Consider the following 22,824-nt stretch of genomic DNA (forward strand, 5'->3'; position numbering starts at 1 on the left):
AAAACAAAGTGGCAGACACTCAGAATTTACACAGTGTTCTAAAATAAAGCAAAAAAAGAATAATTGTTTAAATAATGATATGTAAAACTTGTTTTACAAAGTAAAACTTATCTTTAACGAAAGACAGGGAAATCTTTCTATTACAGAAATTTGCAGGCAGTCTATTGTCTTAAGAGCTCAGTAATTATTAAAAAGTTTTTTCAGTACTTCAAGTAAAAATTGTGCTTTCCTTTCATTTCTATCAAGTTATCCTACTTTTTGCCTTTGAATATAACACTAATTATTTAATGTTAAATTACAAACACTGTTTTATCACGTAAGGTCAAAAGGCAATCGTGTTATATAAGTTTACAAGTATGGGATTCAATATGTTATACACAAGATACATTGCCACATGTTTTCAAACACTATTCAGGCCAAGTCTCCCTTTGTTTCCAGACTAACAGATCCTTAGTTTCTTCATCAATCTTCATGTAAAATAATTTGCAAACACAATCACCCAAATCATCCTTCTCTGAACATTCTTGAGTTTTCCAGTGACACTTTTAAAACACATTTAAGAATTATATTCATTTAAATAAATGAGCTAAAAAACTGATAAATATTTTAACTGTAGCTTGATCCAAATACAATATGGGGAAATCATTTTTTTCTATCTGCAAGAACTACATTCACCTAATACGACACATGCTCTTTTTCAGCAGCCACCTCACATTGTCACTCAACTAAAAGTTCCAGATCTTTCAATATTTGCTTCTGAAATTGCACCCACAGCTCTGTAGTGTGTTTTCCAAACCTGCCAGACATAAGTATATATTTGTTTTAATACACTAGTGGTTGTTTAAATCCAGTAGTTTGGGCTCGAAATCCTATTAGTGCCAAACAGCTGATTATTGAAAGTAACAGTTAAACTTGTCCCAGGAATGTCCTCCACTGGATTTCTACGTGCCCCCAAAAAACTTGCTGCATAGAAGGACACTGTGATCTCAAGTGGATTTTATCTTTTTAGTTACACATTATTTTCTCAAGCTTACACAGTCCTTTTGTAACCCCCATTGTTTTCCAATTGCTCAGTTTTCTTTATTTTTTCGGCCACCTATTTGACAAGCATGATTTTGATGTATTCCTCCAAGTTATTCATGACAGAGCAAAACAAAGCAATGGAAAACAAACTGTTATGGCTGCCATTGGGATCTCCTTTCAGACTGATACTGATTACTCAATCTATACACTTTATCTATACATGTTCAATCCAAAACAAATTCATTTAATTATACTATCACCCAGTTTATAAATGTCCATCACTTCTAAACGAGTTTTACAATAAATAGACTTACATCAAATGACTGGCTGAAATTTAGCTCTAATATGTGCATCTTCCTGATGTATAAGTCTAATAATCCTATCAAAACTAAATTAATTTAGTTTGACATGAATTAACTTAGAGAATCCATAATGCCTTGCAGGGATATGATCATCCGCTTCTATATGCTCACAGTCATCTCTTCAACAATGTATTTTATTGAAGGTTGAGGTGAAGCTCAATAGTCTATAATTAAAAAGTTTACCCTTTCTAAAAATGCAGTTATTCTGCATTAAGCATTATTCTAACATGCATATGAGCTCATTTAATACTTTTAACAACCCTCTCACATAGGGCCTATTGTCCCCCTCATTTTATAGATTATAGATGAATTAATGAAGATACAAAGGAGTTAATTTAATTTGCCCAGTGTTACACAGCTAGAAAGTGGGAGAATGAAGATCCGAACCCAGGCCTTTGGACAACTGCTCTCCTGTTCTTTGTGATTATTCCCATGGTTATCCACAACACTTCCTGGTCATACCTGCAGATTCTTTCAGTGTCTTGTCATCGAGGCTCATACATCATCATTTCTTATCCCATATAACTTCTCTCATGTAACTTTTCTTAATCACATCTCCTTGAAAGAAACTTGCACCAGTTTAAAAGAGACTAATCCAGCGAAATGTTTCAAAAATGAGAAATCATGCCCGATGATAAAGTTACTGTGACTTTGATCTTGAACACTGTCCCAATTTTATGGCAGTTAAAACGTGGAGGCAGACATTAGTTAACTCTCATTAGCTGAATGAAAGAAACATGAGTTTGTCAGATCAGATAAATGCTTTCTTATTTCTAAACTAAGAGAAGTGTCTCACATAGACATTTTTATACAGAAGCACTGGGGGGCGATGGACAATATTTACAAGGAGGGTTAAGTAAAAGCAAACATAGGACACATAATAAGTTTTGTTATAGAACCTCCCATAAAAATCTAAACATAAGACAAAAATATAAATGAGAACATCAGATGAAACAATTAAAGTAGACAATCAAGACAATCTTCCCAAGATCTAATATGATTAAATCAAGATTATATACTCTAACAATTTGGGGTTTATTTATATTTTACTACTAGTAGTATACATAGATCTATAATAACTCTGAAAACTATTTGTAGATGCAAGATTAATACAATATTATGAAAATTAATGTGCTTAGTGTATACTTTTGCCTACATATGAATACTAAACCCCTGCCCTTATGGAAACAGACAACAGGGATACGCAGCATTCCCTGCAGGATAACATGAAAAGCAGCAATCAGTCAAGACCCTAAAGTTTTAAATCTTGGGAATCCTTATAAGATGCTGGTGTTAATAAGAGCAGCTAATGCATAATGCTAGAAAGCATTCAAAATAAGCTAGGCATTTTTCTAAGAACTTGACTTACATTAAGACATTTAATTTCACAGTCACCCAGTTAGGCAGATTTGTTTTCTGTTTGTTTGTTTGTTTTTTGTTTTTCTTTTTGTTTTGTAGATGAGAGAACTGAGACACCAACACATTAATTCACTTTTAATTCACTTATACCAGGTTATTCCCAGGTAAGAAGCAGAACTGGGATTCAAATCCATGCCTCCTTGTCCAAGTGTTTCACCATCACAATATACTGCCTTGTACCAAATGGTAAAAGTTCACTTGGAGAATAATTTAACAGTATTATTAAAATGTAAAAGGCAGGCACTCTCACTTACTGAACCTCATCTACCTTTAGGTATTTTTCTTACAAAAATCCACAGCCTATCTTGCATGTACAATGAAGCATTATATGAGATTATGGCTCCAAAATAATGAGACATAGTCTAAGAGGGAGCTGGTTAAATAAATGAGGGTACATACATACCATAAAATAATAGAAAGAATAACGTAAGGAACAAGAAAATATGTACTGACATGGGAGGAAGTGGTAAGTAAAAATAAACATGTTGAACAACAATACATAGAGAGGATGCATATATTCCAGTGTCTGTGGTGTACATATACATGTTCCCATAAAGTCTCACCCACATCCCCGCCATATAAAAATATTAGTGTTAACAATTGTAACCCTGGAGACTCTACATATTATGTAATTTATATAACTTATGCATGTATTATATAAGTTATATAGTTGTTAACAGCTGATTTAAAAGTCAGCTCAAGGCTAGGCGCAGTGGCTCATGTCTTTAATCCCAGCACATTGGGAGGCCAAGGCGGGTGAACTGCTTGAGCTCAGGAGTTCGAGACCAGCCTGGTCAACATGGTGAAACCCTGGTCTCTACAAAAAATACAAAAATTAGCCAGGCATGGTGGCACGTGCTCAAGTCCCAGCTACTTAGGAGGCTAAGGTGGAAGGATCTCTTCAGTCTGAGAGGTGGAGATTGCAGTGAGTCAAGATCATGCCACTGCACTCCAGCCTGGGTGACAGAGCCAGACCCTGTCTCAAAATGAATGAATGAATGAATAAATGAATGAATGAATGAAATAGAGAACGAAGGTCAGCTTAAAAACAAAACAAATACGAATACTCAACCAACAACAGAAACAGTTATGTGCCTTATACTGTAATCATAGTGAAGAATATAAAATACAGGAAGACTGAAATTATTCCAAAGCAAACATTACTCATCATTCAATCTGAGTCAGAAAAATTATTCAATGTTATTCCCACAAACTAGTCTGAAATGACACAGCATTCAGATGTATCTGCCAGAAGAAATTAGTTGTAAAATATATCTTTAGATAATCGTATAAAATGACTTTGTTATATGAAATTATTTGATTCTGTCCACTTAAATGTTGAAGAATGACAATGATGTTTATTTTGTCACAGTTAACAGTAATTATTTTCTCCTGACTACAGATGGACAACAGCACCACCACCTCAATAATCCATTCATTTAACAAATACTCACCAACCACATACATACACCAAAAATGAAATACAATAAAATTTGCCATTACCATCGCTGGAGACACTTATTCTCTGGCTTACTACAGTGGGGGAAGGGAGAGTGGCAAGCATCTAATTTACTTAGAAATAGATTTAAAATGAAAGGAAGGAACTAAACTATATGTCTTCTTTCGTATTCATTCAAAATGCTCATCTACTCTACATAGAAATGACCCCTGCCTACTCTGTTTCCAGTGGTGGTATTATAATTCAGATTCCATGGAATTGTTATCATCTTGGTATGTGTTTGCTGCTATATTTCTAGTAACTAGCATGTGGTAGTTGTGTAATAACTTGCCTAACAAAAAAAAAAAGGAGACGAGAAAGAATTGATGTATGTACTCAGTTTATTGTTGTCTGTGCACAATTCCCCACTTCCTTCTTCCGAAGAATGCCCTTTCTCACTTTGGTTTCAATGGAAGCTGTTATATTGCTGACAGTTCACATATTCCTGTCATATTCCTTCAGGAATAAGCAATTCTTGAAGAGCTGCCTATTAAAGATGGGAAGGAGGGATGGCTGGAGGTGGGGACACAAAGAGGGCCAATCATTAATCTTCTCCAGGATGTACAACCCTAAAACTCAAGAAAACACATCTTGATTACTTTTTGGTAATGATACCATGTGAGGAGAGCCTGCAATTTGCTGGAAGCTATGTTCGTAGGCATGTGAGCCAGGCTCAGAAAATAAGCATACTGTGCAGAGACAGGATGGGAGAGTCCTAGCTACTTTCATTCTTACTCTCCAAGTATTACCTAGAACCTCCTACTTTGCCGCAATGGCTTATAACTTATGAGTCTTCCAATAAATTCTCCTTTTCATTAAATTGGTTAGATGACCAAGGGTTCATAACCAATGTGCTCATTATACTAATTATTGAGCCCATAGTTGATTCCTTTCACAGGATATTTTTAAAAGATACAGGATATACAATAAATGCTTTTAAGTCAGATGCTAACTTACCTGCTTCCTTTAGATTAATAAAACCATAGCAATTCCTAAAACCACATCACTGGCAACCCAAATTCTTAATAAACAAAAATTCTGAGAAGCAGGTTGTAGTTCTTTGTTAAATATGCACTTGATCCATCCAGAAGTAGTATCTAAAAAATTAAACATTTTACAACAGTGGGAGTCCACGGGCAAAGTTATAAATAATTCTAGTGGTAAAAGTTCTTTACCTAGAACTTTGATGAGTAATAGGTGAAGAAATTCCTGATTCCAAGCCTTCAAAAACAGGACTAACATTTTAAAAATATGAAGCAGGTGTCCTAAGAGCTTAGATTTTAGACCACAGGCTTTCTACAGACCAGTAGACTTAAGCAAAATGTGTGTTCCTGTTTCCAATTTGAGTCATGCATAAATATTTACCATAATGGTTTATACCACAAACCGAGTCAAAGAACTCCCACCCTGATTTACTATACTCAATTATGATATAATTAAAATATCTGCATCAAGATTTGTGCTAAATAGGCCAGTCATGGTGGTTCATGCCTGTAATCCCAGCACTTTGGGAGGCCAAGATGGGAAGATCACTTGAAGTCAGGAGTTTGAGAGACTGGCCTGGTCAACATAGTGAGATTCCATACATATATATATATAAAGATTTATGTTAAATGAATTCAGGGCAAATATTTCTACATGCTTCTTGATGTACTACCTACCTTAATATGAGCCAAGTTTTCCAACCCTCCCCAGTTTACCCCTCATTTCTCGTCTTTTTAAACTATGTGCTAGAGGAATTAAGGTATATTTATAAGCAAGCAGGACTGGTTTCAATCAGCCAACATTTGTTGGTATGAAATAGGAGTTGGATCTCTTTGAGAAGTCAATGGAGTATTAAAACTTGCCTTTGCCAACAAAAGATTCTGCATGAAATCAGATAGTCCCTGTTGCTTCCCAGCCTTCCTTAGTCCTGATTTTACAAGCTGAGTTCTGCTTACAACCAGGCTGGGAGCTCATTATACTGTAATATCACGTTTATTTTGATGACAGAAGGAAGAAAAATTATTAACTCTGATGTGATCAAAACAATCATCCCTTTGAAAAAAAGAAATACAAAGTAAGAGTTACCTATTAGCCAACTCTAAATCAGGACTCACATCAAGTCTTGCTTAGATTTTTTCCCAGAGGTTGCCATTCAGCATTATTAAATTTTGCCTAAAGATAAATTAGGCCAGATGTTGTTCTCTTATATTCGCTCAGCTACAGACAGTAGGGTTTAGGCCCACAAGGAATCCATCTCTTCAATGTAAGTTATCTATAGAAAAAGTATTGAGAGTGCTGTTAATTACCCTTGCATTCAGGTTTAAAAGATAACTACGCCTGCCATCAGGTATGGAGGACATATAACAATACAAACATCTGGATAATCTGTAGGTGTTCCAGTCATAGGGGATATAAATGTAAAATACATCAGCTCCATATTATGGGAAATTAAAACAAAAATATGGGAGATTTAGTTTTGTGACCTTAGCAATTCAGAGATAGCCTCACCTATAATAATATTTCAGTGGCTGCATACCCGTATAAAGGCTGAAATTTTTAAAGATAAAGGAATTTGCTGTGAAAATCAATGCCTCCTGCAGATAAATTATGCCATAAACAAAATTACAATTTAATATGCAAGGGACTGTGTAGTTACAACTTAATCCCTGTTTGTGAGAAGGACGGGAAAAAACCTCCTGGTTTTGAGGTTTTAGTTTACAGCATGAAACAGATATGGCTGAATATCAGTAAGTTGAAGGATTGAACAAACATCATTCGTCTGGTTTAAGATGCATGTGGTCAACACATTCCTTGTGGTATGAAAGTCTGCAGGCTTTCAAGACCAGTTTTCTTCATTTTTCCCCCCTTTTCCTACATGAAGGGGTTGGGCTCAATGGGGAGTCTGTGAGCTGCCAGGAGTTTCTGTATGGGATATCTAGGGAAGAGTGGAAACTGGTGGGAAACAGCCCGAGGGTAACTGAGCCCTCAATGGATGAGAAACATAGACTGGAATCTCTGAGACAGACAGGCTGGGAAATATAATCTGCTGGTGGGGGTACTTCTCTCCCAGCACTCCCCTAGGTCAAAAAAAAAAAAAAAAGTGGCATAGGGGGATAAAGGAAAGAAAAGAAAGGAAGAAAGAAAGAAGTATTGTTACAGTGTCTGCTTTCCCCTTCTCAGTGGTGTGGAAATCTGGCCATACCTTTTCAATGAAACACAATTTGTCTCAACTTGGGAACTTAAACTCATTTAAAATGTCCAGGTGCCCTTTCTCTATCTTTTCAACAATCTTGGAATTCAATTCCTTGTTAACCATGATTGTTCTACTCTCTCCGGTTAAAAAACTTTCCTCCTCAGTAGACAAATGGGAGGAAAGACAGTTATTTTATAAGGCAAAAATATAAACAAGATTATCTTAAGACAGAATACAAAAAGATTTCCCTTGTAATGAAAAATTTTTTTACTGGTTTTACAAGTTTAAAATAACAAAACATAAATACTGGAAAGGAAGATTTTACAAATCAATTTAATGTAATGGAGAAGGAAAAAAAAACAAAGGGACTTAACTTTGTTTTCCTAACAGATCTCTGAAGCATGTAATTATATATTTTAGTGCCTCATAAACAAAAGTAAAGGGTGGCCTGGAATAAAAACACCTGTTTTTCTTATAAAGATTGACTCTGTCAGGATAGGCAGAGATATGCAACAGTAAAAATCAACCCCAAAATCTCAGCAGAGTGAAACAAATGCTTATTTCTCACTGACATCTACATTTCCAGCCAAGAACCAAGTTAACTGAAATTCCATCTTGTCACCAGCTTCTGTGATCAATACAACCAGAAAAGCAATAAAGTGAATAAAATACTGACCCGTAAAAGCTGCAAGTCAGAGGTAACAAAACAAAAATGGTTATGCCTAATTCAAGGCAGCAAAGAACTATGATGACACCACATGTCCCCTAAGGAGGAAAAATGAAAAAAACTGTCATCAATCTAATCCTTATAAGGTGATATCTACTTGCTCACGTATTAAAGACAGAGAAAGATTTTTATTTAAATAACTTAAAATACCTTTTTTCCGTTGTGGATTCTATTTAATATAAACATGTACAAACACACATGAAAAAACTTCAAACACTGTTTTATTAAAGTCCCATTATTTGTTTCCCCATTACCCATTTCTCTAGATGATACCTTTCATGTGCTTAGATTTGCTTTTGAACTGAAGCAAATGAACTGCCTACCACTAGCACCTAGCACCAAGAAGATAAAAGATAAAATTTCATACAAAGATAGGAGAGGGCAGACTCCCCGGATTAAGGGCTTCATTCTCCACTAAAGCTTTTAACCAATGGAAAAATGCATTTAACTTTCATGAGTGCATTTCCTACTACGAAGCTGAGCTCAGAAAACAGTGAATTCCAAAAAAAAATAAGTAGTGTCGCCTGTAATCCCAGCACTTTGGGAGGCTGAGGCAGGCGGACGACGAGATCAGGAGATCGAGACCATCCTGGCTAACACAGTGAAACCCCGTCTCTACTAAAAATACAAAAAATTAGCCAGGCAAGGTGGCAGGTACCTGTTGCTTGAGCTACTCAGGAGGCTGAGGCAGGAGAATGACGTGAACCCAGTAGGCGGAGCTTGCAGTGAGCCAAGATCCTGCCACTGCACTCCAGTCTGGGTGACACAGCCAGACTCTGTCTCAAAAAAAAAAAACAAAAAAAGTGTCATTAGAAGATTGAAAGGAAATGCAATATCTAGATTTATGCATTCATTTTTTTTTTCCTGCTGACAGACCATCTATTCCTATTTAGTTACTGGAACGTGGTGTGTAAACAGAGCATTAGCAAAAAAATGACAAAGAAATAAAAATTGGAGAAAGGATGAGAATAGGAGATAATATTTTTGTTTACATTCAACAGCATGTTTCTTTTTCGCATTCTCTCATTAAAGATCCTGGTGGATCCAGACTAAATGTGTTTTCTCTTTAAATAGTAGCAACTCTGCCCAGGACTGAGCATGAAAAACATCAATTCTCAGAACCATCCACTTTCCAAGCTGAAAAAGTAGAGATAAATTTCCACAAAGCTAAGTAAAATGTGTTATAAAGAGGTAGAAGGAGAGAAAAAAAATTTTCTGAAACACTACATTTGATTCACTTGGGCTCTAGGGAAGGAGAAATGTTGTCAAATGAATAAACAGAAAATGGCAGCAATAAGACTGATGTCCACAAATTTCTACATGAAATAAGGAATCATTATCTGATGCTGACCTAATCTCAATATTCAGAAAATGAGTGAGGATTCATTCAATGGAGAAGAAACATTTGTTCTCTTTGGTAAGTTAATATCATCTAAGGATTATGATCAATAAAGGTTCTTCTTGGCATTTTAGATAGTGAATAAAAATATTTACTTGCATCCAGAAAGTACCTGGAAGCTCCACGAAGAAATGTATATTTTAGTGTGTTAAGATCTAAATAGTACTTGGATTCTAAATTGTGTCAAACTATATTATAAATATTATATATAGACTATTCCTATATAACCATAAAGAAACTTGTCTGTGGGGGAAAATAGAACAGAAATCATCCATGGTAACTTCTAGCCTCTAAATCAGGAAAGTAGGCTTCAGTAGAAACAGACCAAAGAGATATTTAGGTTCTTTATAATGGCTGCCTGAGCTTTAACATATATTTAGCATAAAATAAATATCATAAAAATAATACCAGAAGTAATGAACGAAGAGTACCTACATTAGAACACTTAAGGTCTAAAGTCAGGCAGACCTAGATTAGAATCATTCCTCCACAACTTACAAGCTAAGCAAGTTAATTCACCATCTATACAGCAAAGGCAATGTCATTTATAATTTGTTTTTCCAGCATACTTTCCATCTGCCTTTTATTGGTGCTTTTGTGTAATTTTTGTCTTCTCTATGTGATCCTTATATAGCAATCAATCATGATACCTGATCTTGGCCATTGCTGTTGGTGCAGGAATGGGCATATCAGCCAAGCAAGGATAAAGTAAAATCTTCTTTGGGATTGGCATTTAAAAAATAAGAGAGAGATATGGGCTTGGGAGAGGAAAAGAGACTGAGATTGTCTTTAGGCTGTCCTGGCTAAGGTTTGACAACATACGTAGGTGGTGCCAGTGGCCATCTTATCTTGTCCAATACCTGAATAGAATCCTGCCTACACCATGAAGCCAAGAAAAAAACAAAGCTAAAAAAAAAACCATAGAAAGGCCGGGCGCGGTGGCTCAAGCCTGTAATCCCAGCACTTTGGGAGGCCGAGGCGGATGGATCACGAGGTCAGGAGATCGAGACTATCCTGGCTAACATGGTGAAACCCCGTCTCTACTAAAAATACAAAAAACTAGCCGGGCGTGGTGGCGGGCGCCTGTAGTCTCAGCTACTTGGGAGGCTGAGGCAGGAGAATGGCGTGAACCCGGGAGGCGGAGCTTGCAGTGAGCCGAGATCACGCCACTGCACTCCAGCCTGGGAGACACAGCGAGACTCCGTCTCAAAAAAAAAAAAAAAAGAAAAACCATAGAAAGCAAATACGTTGATGACATTCTCTAAGTCCCTACATCACCTAGAACTGAAGTTCATTCCTGGATTTCTCCATTATGTGAGCCTTTTTCCTTAAACTAATTTGAGTTAAATTTGTTCCACTTGTAACTGGGAGAAACTCAACTAACACACACTCTAAATCTCAATTTCTTCATTTGAAAAATGTGAATAATATTATAAAATGTCTCCTAGGTTTACTCATAGGATTAAGCAATATAATGCATATAACAAGTTTAGTTCAGCATCAAGCACATAAGTACCCAATCATTACTAGTTCTTATTGCTATTATTAATTCGTGATAAAGGTATTACTGTCCTTTAGTAAAAATTTTATTATGATTGATATACTAAGGTTACTCCATTATATAGAACTCCTATACTCTTAAAAGGAGGCTACAACACTAAGTTTAAGAATAGTTTACTAGCACGTATAAAGGAGATCATTTACTTTGCAAACATTTCCAATCTATGTTGTAATCAATGTACTAGAAAACAGTTATCTTGATTTGAAAGTCAGAGCAAGCCTTTTTTCTCTCACTATATCCTGTTCTTTTCTCTTACTGTACCCTAACTTTCTTCAATCACCCCTTCAGAGTAATACCATCTATTTCCTACAGTACTTAGACTCAAAGCGGGTACCATGAACCAGTTTCACTTTTAAATAAGTGATTGTAAATGCAAAAAGAATCATTCTCAGTGGAGGCAACTCTAGAGTCAGTGAAACTAATTACAAAGTTGTTGCAGGAACTTCGCAAGATGGAAGCTACCAGATACTAACATTAACTGGCATCTTTAACGTCAGACACAAAACTACACTACACACATTATCTTATTTAAATACTCCAACTACTCTTTAAGGTAGATATTATTATTACTTTATTACACAATGAAAATAAAATTGAGAGATGTTATGTAACTTTCTCAAGGTCAAACACATAGTAAGTGGCAGAATCTGGACTCAAACTCAAATCTGCCTGACTCTTAGGACCATCATTAATCTACACTGTCTCCATAACCCATATACAGCCTGAATTAAGGTAAATGACAGTGGAAATGGATATATAAGTGTAGTATTTAAAAACAAGGATCTGAATTCAGAGTAGAAGCAAAAAGATGAAGGTGGCAGAAGTCTGTGATTTACTGGGTATAAAAAAAACATAATAAGGTATAACACTGACAAGAGGGTTTGTGGCTTGAACAAATGTAGAAATGGTGGTGGCTTTACTGGGAAATGAAAGAAAGGAGGAGAAAACTTGATGGGAGTGGGAAAGGGATAAGGCATTCAGCCTTAATGTTGTGGACTTTATTGTTGCTATGAAAATTCAAATGGAGATATTTCACTACAGGAGTTGAAGGGGCCATATATACTTTCTCATCGCTCTCTAGCAGCTAAGGTACAGACATGGGACCTAGAGTCCGCCAATTTGATTCTCCTCAATGTGTATTTTAATCTTCAACATGGGATGCAAAGACAGCAAATTATGAGACTATTCATGACATATGGGGAACACTGGCAGTGTCTCATGCAATAAGCATGGAGTCATGGTGGTGATTATTATTGATGGTATTAGTGCCCACAGCAATATTCCAACTAGACTATTCTTGAAGCATGACTTTGTCTGTGTGTTTTTACTGCCCAGCCTCTAGTGATCCCTATTTGTCAGGCCTCATTCTCCAGATCCTTTTTGATTAGTTTATGACCTCCTTTTGATTAGTTTTATGATATAGTTTATGACCTCCAAAAAAACAAAACAAAAAAAAACCTGCTCCTTTTCTACTCAAATTAGGAGGAGTTGTGTTCTGTTTCTTGCAATCCACAATTCTGAATAATAAAACCAATACATTCATCACTGTATCATGTACAGAATTAAGGGAGTCCTTTCCCCATTGTTCTTGCATCATCCCCAACCCATAAGCTAGACAACAATTTGCTAGATATTAAGGGGAATCTTAAAATACTTCAAATAATTCATAGACTGACAGTGATAAAATGCAATCAATAAGTTATATACCACAGTATGATCCACATTTTAAAGCAAATATATATATACACACACATAGACACTAAGTAGAATAAAGGCAAGTCCACCCATAAACATTAAGACAGAGTAAAAAAACTGTACAACTTCAAAAATAAGAGAACCTGTAGCAACTATCAGATACAGAATGTATATTATACCTCTTTAAGAATAACAATTTAACTCACAGTAGAGCAGACATCATATCCATTGATGCATGAACATGACAAATGAACATTTCCAAAGTACTAAGGATAAAAAATTATCAGCCAACTTTTATAACTAGCTAAATTATCATTCAAAGGTGGGGGTAACATGAGATCTTTTTGTTTTTTCCTACTAAGTTTCTCCTTTTATTTTTTTTTAATTGTAATCCACAAATTCAGGGGATAATGCTTCAAAAGGGTGGCTTTTAATTACTTTTGTACCCAAACTTGACTGTATTCAGATTCAATATTTTGAGGATAGGAAGGATTTCAGGAGAGAGGAAGAATGACAGGGTGAGGATATGTGACCATCTACTCATCCTTTTATTTTCTAATTTTTATAACTTCATGTGAGTCTGTATCTCAAAGTTAAAAAGTTTAATAAAAAATATTTTTAAAGGTGAATGCAAAACAAAAACATTTCACCACACAAAAACTAAGAATGTTTGCTACCCAAAGACTTTCACATAAAAATTATAAAGCTGTTAAAAGCAATTTAGAAAGAGGGAGTGTGATATAAGAAAGTTGAACATAGAAGTTGATTAAATAAGCTGATAAATGTAATCAATTAACTAGTGTTAAAAATAACTAATTTGATGTGTTTTAAAAGAATAGAACATAAATCTAAGTCTGTAGAAATTGCTACAAGATGGGAGGGGTGGTGTGGTGTATAATAAATAAAACATGCTAAATTCTGTATATTATTAGAAAATGCAATGATTTATCACTTTAAAACAGTGTTGTCATTACTGAAAAGGGCTTCTTATGGCCTCAGGTACTTTCAGTTAAAGGTAATCACAAACGTTTTAAACAGGAATGACTCAGTAAGATTATAACTGTTCTTAAAAAATAACTACAGCTTCAGTAAGTAAGATTTGGAAAAGAGACCAGAGACACAACTATTTGGAAGGTCAGAACTAAGTAAGATGTAGTGAATGAAAAGAGGAGGAGTTAAATGTGAGCTATATTCAGAAGACAGAATCTACTACTTTCTCTGGACACCATGTGCTTAGGAACACATAGATAACCCCCTAATAGACAGGAATGCTGTCACATTCTTCTTTGCCCAACGCATGACACAATTGTTGAAAGTATCCAATAAATGTTTAAATGAACTGGATAAATTTCATTTGAAATATCTACAATACATGAAGCTAGACAAAAGAAATTATTAACAAAATCCTAAAATTCAGGGGAAAGATCAGGGCTGACATCCTTATCAGAAGAGACTTGCCATTGGGCTAGGCAAGCTGACCAAGGGTGTGGGGCAAAGAGGAGGGGGAGGAGACATCCTGAAATATACCAACACTCAAGGGGCAACTGAGAGAAGGGGACACTCAAGTGAGCAGGAAGGAGTTAAAAGTGATGGAAAGAGAGCAATGAAACCATCAAGAAAACCATCAAGAAATCTGATTTTTAAAAATTAATTAAATTTCTAAGATTTACAAATGAGAGGGACAAGAAATGAAAAGAAAAATATTACAACAATTTCTAATTGCAAGGTTTTGAAGACATAATACATTTTTTTAAAAAAGAAGGCAATTTATTATATATACTTGTTAAAATAAGGGTTTATTTGTTGTGTGGACATTTGGGGTGGTGGTGGGAGTGGAGGGTCACAGAGTCCTGATGTTCCAGGCAGTGACTTAGTTCTGTGGCTATGTCAACAAGGATTTGATGCATGTGCAGATTACATATGTAGTAATTTATTTTTGACGTTAAAAAAATGAAGAATAAACAACAGCCTCACTGTATCATGACTCTATGACTGAGCTGGAAAACAAACCCAAAGATCCAATTTCAATTTCTAGTTCCTGAAAATTATTAAAATAGGTTCTAATACATTATGGTTAATAGTATCTTAGAAATGTCATTCACCTTCTGAATAAAGGATGGTCCATCCTGTTCCCTTCTATAAGTCATAAATAATTACGATGATTGACTTTTATTTTTTAAATAAACAGATGCATGAAGAAAAATGGAATACACGTACCTGCCAAAAATACCAATTGCGCAATTGTTTTAAAAAATCATAATCTAGTTTTCTCTGGACTAATTTACGCTACAGATATGCAAAATAAAGCAATGATAAATAATTGTATCATAAATTATACATGTATATATTTAGGAAAATCTTACAATTCCTAGGCCTGTCCACTGAATCTAAATTGCACTGCCTTGGAGAATTCCTCAGATTCTAAGAGTTCCACCAAAGCTAAGGTCTTGGATGTCATTTAAGTTATATATTTCAGCTATTAAAGGCAATGTTCTGACAAGCCCTTTGGCGCTAACCCCAGGGCATAAATTTGCCTTAAAACTACAAAAGAATGTGTCAGAGGGCTATATGTCAATCAACCAGGAGAAGTGCCTATTCCCAATTTAGTGTTGTCAGTTGCTGACATTAAAACCAGCAACAGTTAATTGTTACTACTTCAAGTGGGAATACTGAGGGAAGAGGAGAGGTAGGTGTCTAAGTTCAGATTGATAAAGCTATTAATTGCTACCCCTTTATGTAGATTTGTTTAATAATGAAAACAATGTGGCTAATCATATAATGTTTCTATTTGTTCCACAAGGGCTCTTCAGGGAAAGTTTCCGTCAGGGCTAGATTTTGGCAGCTACCAACTGTGCAGGGACAAAAGCAGAACAATCAAGGCACTCAGTGCTGGCAAATAGCTGAAAGTGGTTGTATACAGATGCCCCTCCTCCTGGCCCTATCAGGAAGGAGCCAGGATCTGCCACTGATGAACTTTAAAGGAAAAGTTCAAAATGTAAAGGAAGATAATAATTTCAAGCAGAATGTCAGAAGGAAAAGAGGGAAGGAAGGAGGAAGAGAGAGTGAGAGGAAGGGACTGAGGGAGGAGAATACATATGTAGGCAACCCGAAAGGCAGGGAATAAGTATGACATAGACTTGGGCCCTCCCTACGCTTCCATGCAACAGATCAATTAAATTCACATCAGTTTAAACACCCATATTTTTTTTTTAAATGAGAGTTTACATAGAAAATTATACATACGTACACACACAGAGACACACATACACACACACATACATACACACACACATATAAACATAAAATGTGTATATATGTGTATGTGTGTGCATGCACAGACACACATATATATATTGTCCCAGCCTTGCTTTTTACAGACAGGATGATGATATTGGGGATATCATTAAACCACTCTCAGAAACAGTTACTGGGATAGTCCTAGCTACTGACTAATCTCAACAGGGTATTTTAGGGAACAGAGTGCACTAAGAAGTCTTACACAAATGTAATGTATATAATTTACTGATTTTTTTTTCACTTTGCCTCATTTGGTAAAGGACATGAGACAGAATTAAATTGTATCATTTAATTTTGTTTTCAGACTCTTTAGTACCAAGTAATGAAAACATTCAGAAACACCCTCAGACCACTGGTGCACCCTCCATCACTGTATAAATGTATGTCGTAAGACTTATGATATAAGTGATATTCATTTTGTTTTGTGCTTCTTCGTGTGTGGGGGGGGGAATGGGGAGTGAGTCTTTAATTCCCTTTCTATCACCACCTAACTACAACAGCCCCATAGGAAAACTCACTGAATATTAAAATGGCTTTAAATCCCTCCCCAGTCTGATCACAATTACATTTTCAATTCTATCCCAGTGCCTATGCCCCCAAGTCTTCTGGTATTTCTAGATCCCTCCACTCGTCACCCCTATCCTCTTGCCTGCACCTCACCTCTGCCCATGTCGTTCTCTCTTCTTAGAATGCTCTCTCTTCATCTGTTTAAACTTACTCATATTTCAAGGCCAAACCAAGTTTAATCTAATCCATTGAGCATTCCACGATCACCACACACCACATAGCTTCTGCCTTCTGTAAATCTGTAAATGAGCACCTGCTTGATCATTCATGTGTCACCTACAGATGGTGTCAGCTCAGTCATCCTCCACTTTTTCTTGTTCCTCTACCAAACTTTATACTGCTTAAGGATATATCTTTTTATCCTCTACAGCATCTGAATCATATATGTAGGAGCCTGCAACGTGTTTAGGGGCTATATTTCACTTCTCCAATGCATTTCAGTGAAGTTTAAAAATCACTACATTATTAAATGTTGAATTCAATTCCTTTATCAGTTAACTTTTCTGTAGTGAAATTCCCTTCCAGGTACAACTCTACAAGTCTAAAAACCACAGTACACCTAGAAAATAGCCCATTTCTGGCATCTAAGAAATCATCTGTTACCCAGGAATTTGTCAAAAATAAAAATAAAAAATAGAAAAACTTAAGAAATAATCAATTCTTAAAATTCACTTTCATGTCAGCAGGAAATAAAAAATTAACAACCTAAACACCAGGTCTAAGTTCCCATTACTCATTCTTTCAAGTACATTTTTATTCAGCTTGAAACTCATATTCTTTCTAAATAGGCATAGAGATCGTTAAACTCTTTTTTATCTTTCAAACTGTAAAACAGAAATTTAGGTTCCATGTTTGAAAGAAGAGATGATGAAGTATAGATATAAAGAAATGATGCTATGCGCAGACCACAGAAAACAGCTGAATCAAACCAACTGAAATTTTAGTGATTAAAAATAAAACTACATTTGCAAAACTGTATTCGCCAGGTTCATGATCCAACTGCATTGTCAGTTATGCTCTTGTGTACCTTTGGGGTGACCCAAATCACACGCCAAAATGTTTCAGCTCTTGAATGCCTGATTATAACCTAAAATCAAAATACCATTAGCACAGTGAGAAAATGTCAATGGCAGTACACACCCTCTCCCCTATCACCATGCTTATCACTCCTGAAAAATTGTATTTATCTCTCAAATACAAAGACAAAAGGTAAGGCAACCAGTACATTACACAATTATGAATTGCCTTTTAAAAATTTTAACAACTACCAATACCATTCAGCTTTATTTTATAGAAACCCTAACAGTTTATTTAGAATGTAATGCATTATGCAAAACAATCTACACTGTGAAAAACATTCACATAGATTTGCTTTATTAATTAAACGAAATCTGTGTGAATGTTTTGCACAGTGTAGATTAATTTTTAACAAAATATGATTCACCAAATTTTAATTGATTTAAAATCTTCAGTAACCCTGCTGTGTTGTAAAAGGTTATGTGCCTGTCTTCTTCCAACAATGAGGTGAATTTGTCATTAAAAATGTTTTACCCAAAGGTCACCTTGAACTACCAAGAAACACACACACACACACACACACACACACACACACAAAGAGAGAGACAGAGAGAGAGAGAGAGAGAGAAACCAACCAACAAACTAATGTTCATTATCTGTGTGAATGTATCTAAACTACAAGTAAATGAATCAGCCATGTTACCAAGCACAAAGCTATTGAAATAGTTAAGATTTATTTTCAGGTGTCACTGAGACTAAACAAAGATTGTAAGGAATAAAACAAATAAAAGGACACTCAGGGAACAAATTAATACATTAAACTATTATCTTAAAAGCAGCATTCCCTATAGAACAAAGTGATGAGGATATCAAAAAGCACTTCTCAAAGCAATATTTTTGCATGTCAAAAAAGAATTAACCTAGAATAAATATATAAATAACAGTATGTTCTGTGTTAAGCCAGTAACAAAGAAACCCCTTAGTGCAGTAAAACAAAGTCCTGTCAAATCCCCATTTTTTACAAAGAAGCATGAAGATCGTTTCACAATGGTTTAAACTGTATTTATAGTAACAGAGTGAAGACTTGAGATAAAAGTCAAAAGGATTAAAGTCAAAGCCCCAGCTCGACATGAGTTATGATTTTGATTTTTATTCTTATTGTGGTCTACAAATATTAAGACAGAAGATACTTCCATGTGATTGTGGGATCCTCTGAGACTCTACAACCTTAGAAGAGCAGATAAAACAGATGAAAATGCATCTGGTTTGGGAGCCGACTCCATATTAAATGGCAATGCGCAAAGTAACAACTACAACTGCAGAAGGCTATGGGGGAGGGGAGGAGGCTAAAGGCTGAAATTTCTGCAACTGATGCAGGGCAGAAGAAAAAAGAAGGGGAAAAAAAGATGTGGTATTATAGTTGTAAAATGGCAGCCTGTTAATAATCACTGCATTCCTGAAACACAGGCAAATTATACCACCACTCCTCCTTTCATAGAGTAAGCAAGCCTAACCCATATAAGCATTACATACTTCTTTGAGGAAAATGATACAGCTTGATAGCTGCATCTATATCTAAAACAAAATCCCTAGAGTTGCCACTCAAGAGTTTACAAATTTGGAAACCATATACTTTTTCTCACAAAGAAAGAAAATAGAAATTCTGTTGTGAACTGGAAAGTCTTAGTTACAGTAGAAAGAAATATTCTCTTCCACATATATTTTTCTTTAAGTGAAGGCAAAGCTACATTTATACATAAGCTTTTGGTCATGGTTCAAAATATCTATTTTGCATTTCCTCTCCCCTGATGTCCTATCTTTCAAGAAAATCACACACATGCGCGCGCACATACACACACTCACTCCAGCAAGAGAGAGAGATATAACATATTCTGCATGAATTGGAAGATCATCATTCTTAATGTTAATTTGAGTACTCTCTCTTTAGTTCATTTATTGCAAAAACCACATATTGAGTTATATATTTCTATCCATCCTGAGTCTTTACTTTTAAAATCAGGCACCTCATTTAACATTTGATGAAGAAAAGGCTAAAAGTCCCTAACAACAACAGCAAAATCATCAGGAGCATTGTAAAATACAAAATGATAGTATCTATATCACAGAAATGCTTAAAATATCTTATTTTAATTGAGTATAAAGAAATGCTATCAATTATAAAAGTAAAATTTATCATGCAAGTTTAGAAGAGAGTTCAAGTCCATATGCATTCATGTAATCATAAAGAGAAAATGAAAATTAACCAAATATTAATTTGGTTAATGGTGACCAGTTATCACCATTAACCAAATGGATCAATTTCTCCTTTCTTCACAAAATAATAATCAGATAAGTTACTTACATAAATCATAAATTTCTGAAAATGACATTTCCAGTACAATTCCTTGCAATTTCATTCAGTATTTGATTTTAACTGTCACATTTTGAACACATACACATTTATACAACTACCAGGGGAAAAATAACTTGAACCAAATTGAAAAATTACCATAACTACTAGTTCAATATGTCTGGTTAAAATAGAGACATCTGGTCTATCGTTCTTTTGTGTTGATGACTCCTAGTGTGTCTTTTCCCATCAATGAACTTTTCGAGAGGAAAACCCAACTTTCAACAAAAACCTGTGACTTAGAAATCTCTTTCAAATTCTATCAATACAGATATATCATTATTAGATCAAATAAAACACAGTATCTTCCAGAACAGTAACATATACTGATTGAATACAAATGGCTAGCTTTAAATTCCATCAGAGTAATGTTATTTATTAAATAATTCTCTGCAGGCAGATATGGCTAATTCATGAATCATTATTTTTAAATATTTATAAATCAACTCATTGCTCACTTGCTTAAAATACACACTGAAGCTCTCTAATAGTACTTGATTGCCACTCCACGGAACCTGAATAATGCATTTGCAGAAGCCTTGCACATCCCCACACAATTCTGAATTAATGGCCGAGCAAACAATAAGTAATGTACTATGCTCCAGCAAAAACTCAGTGATAACATCAATCTGGCATCTACTTAACACTTACTGCTTACTTCTCACATTTTCTCGACAACTTAGTTTCCTCTTCCAGATGCAGTTCATTAAAGAATCACTATCACCTGCCCATTCATCCACAGAGTGAGAGATTTAGCGATTAACATAATCACAGATAAGGGGAGAAATAACACTACGAAATTAAGAGATTAAGTAAAGGGACCTGGGCACTCCAGCTACCAATAACTAGATTGCAATTAAAAAGGACTTTGTCACTTCTTCGCTGGGTAATAGGGCCAATTATCTAAAACCCTTTGCTAGAATCCAGATACATACCAGAGCAAGGCCCTTCAACCAAACTCAGATAATTACTTTTGACAAATGTTCTCCTCGAGCATAATGTAGTTACTCAAATGCTTTTCAAAATGACTACAGTTACAGTAAAACAATCTTTACAAAGTCAACCCAATAACACGTCCTGCTCCCCCCTCCCAAAACCCCCGCTGCACGCAGTCTGCTTTCTTTTGGCCAATTTATACCATATAGTAAGTTGGTGAATAAATATTTAATTTATGCAGCCAAAACCCTGAAAGGCTTAGCTTCAAATGTAATGCCTGGCATTCCCGAGACACACTGTACAGAAATATCCTTTTGAAAAATCCTTTCACAGCTGTCCTTTAAAAGAAGAAGATAGGGAGAAAAAAGAAAGAAAGAAAAGAAAAACCCACACATATACATGCATCAAACCAAAGACGCCGACGCCCCTCTGCCAACCGGCATTTCTATAGAGACATTCTTTCGATGATTAAAACGTAAGCTCCGAAAGGTTAAAGAAAAGGAAAAGCAGCCAAGTAACACCGCCCAGGAAGCCAGCAGTAAAATACACCTAGCTGTACACTCTTAATAACCTCTCACTATAAATGACACTGACCCAACTTCACCAAACACACATACACACAGACACACACTCACAAATTGCACACACGTGCACAGAATGTACACACAAACATCGAGCAGAGCACAATACCTACAAACACAAACGAACTGGAACCACACAAAACATACACTATCAGTGTGCACAAATAATGCACACGACACGGCACACAGACACGCAACCACCTAGCCCACATGCACACGCCCCACAAGTCCGTATCGGACACACACCGTGCATGCACGTGTAAAATGTTTGAACTCACAAACGTCGAACATACACACAGACTGTGCACAGAGTTATTGATGAAATTCCGGGGGGTGGAGGGGCCGGGAGGGAGTGGTAATTGCCACACAAAGGTCTCCGGAGCGGCAGAGAGGGAAGTCTAGCGGCGCCGAGCGCTCGGAAATTCACCCGTGGAGAAGGCACAGCCGAGCCCCGAGAGCGAAGTACGGGGAGAAGTGTCCCGGGCGGTCCCGGACGCGGGGCTCCCGTAGATAATCGCTGCGCCCCTCCGCGCGCGCACGCACATACACAGGGGCCCCCGGGCGAGCCCACTCCCGCAGAATAACAAAGAGCAGGAGCCCGGCGAGCGGGCGGCGGCTCGGGCTGGAAGTGGCCGTCTCCGCCGCCGCGGAGCGGCGCGGGGCGAACTGCGGGGCCGGCGGGAGGCGCGGGCGGCGGGTGGGGGGCGGTACGTACCAGGCGGGCAGCCTCGGCCCAGGTGCGGTCCTTCTTCTTCCTCTTGTCTTTCATGTTTGCATCTCATTGATGGTTCTGATGATGACGTGGGGGATTCCACGGGGTGCTCGGGGTTCGGGCGCGGAGACAATGACCCAGTGACCCGGTGACCCGCACTCGCTCCGCGGGGGGAGGTGCGCGGGCGGCGGCGGCGGCGGCGGCGGCGGCGGGTGGGAGGGATGGAGCGAGGGGGTGGGGTGGAGTGGGTGGGGGCGCGCGGCAGCGGCGGCGCGCGGCGGGCGGGCCGGGGGCGGGGGCGGCGGCGGCGGCGGCGGCGGCGGCGGCGGCGGCGGCGGCGGGGCCTGGGCAAGGGGCGGGGGCGGCGCCGGCCAGGCTCGCTCGTGCGGGGCTCGCGCTGCGCCACCGCCGCGGCCGCCGCGGTGACAGCTCCGGGGATGCT

The 22,824-nt window shown here is 37.0% G+C and overlaps 1 protein-coding gene across 2 annotated transcripts in view; it reads right to left on the minus strand.

Moving 5' to 3' along the window:
• Positions 1-22,623, minus strand: part of ASXL3 (ASXL transcriptional regulator 3) — a 176,265-nt gene extending 153,642 nt beyond the window's left edge. For both annotated transcript variants that reach the window (XM_065533939.2, XM_065533938.2), the window contains exon 1: positions 22,386-22,623. In XM_065533939.2, the coding sequence (XP_065390011.1) occupies positions 22,386-22,439 (54 nt within the window). In that variant the 5' untranslated portion in view covers positions 22,440-22,623. The remainder of the gene's footprint in view (positions 1-22,385) is intronic.
• Positions 22,624-22,824: the final 201 nt, after the last annotated feature.

Source organism: Macaca fascicularis, chromosome 18 (assembly GCF_037993035.2).
Source record: "Macaca fascicularis isolate 582-1 chromosome 18, T2T-MFA8v1.1".
In the NCBI taxonomy this organism is placed as follows: Eukaryota; Metazoa; Chordata; class Mammalia; order Primates; family Cercopithecidae; genus Macaca; species Macaca fascicularis.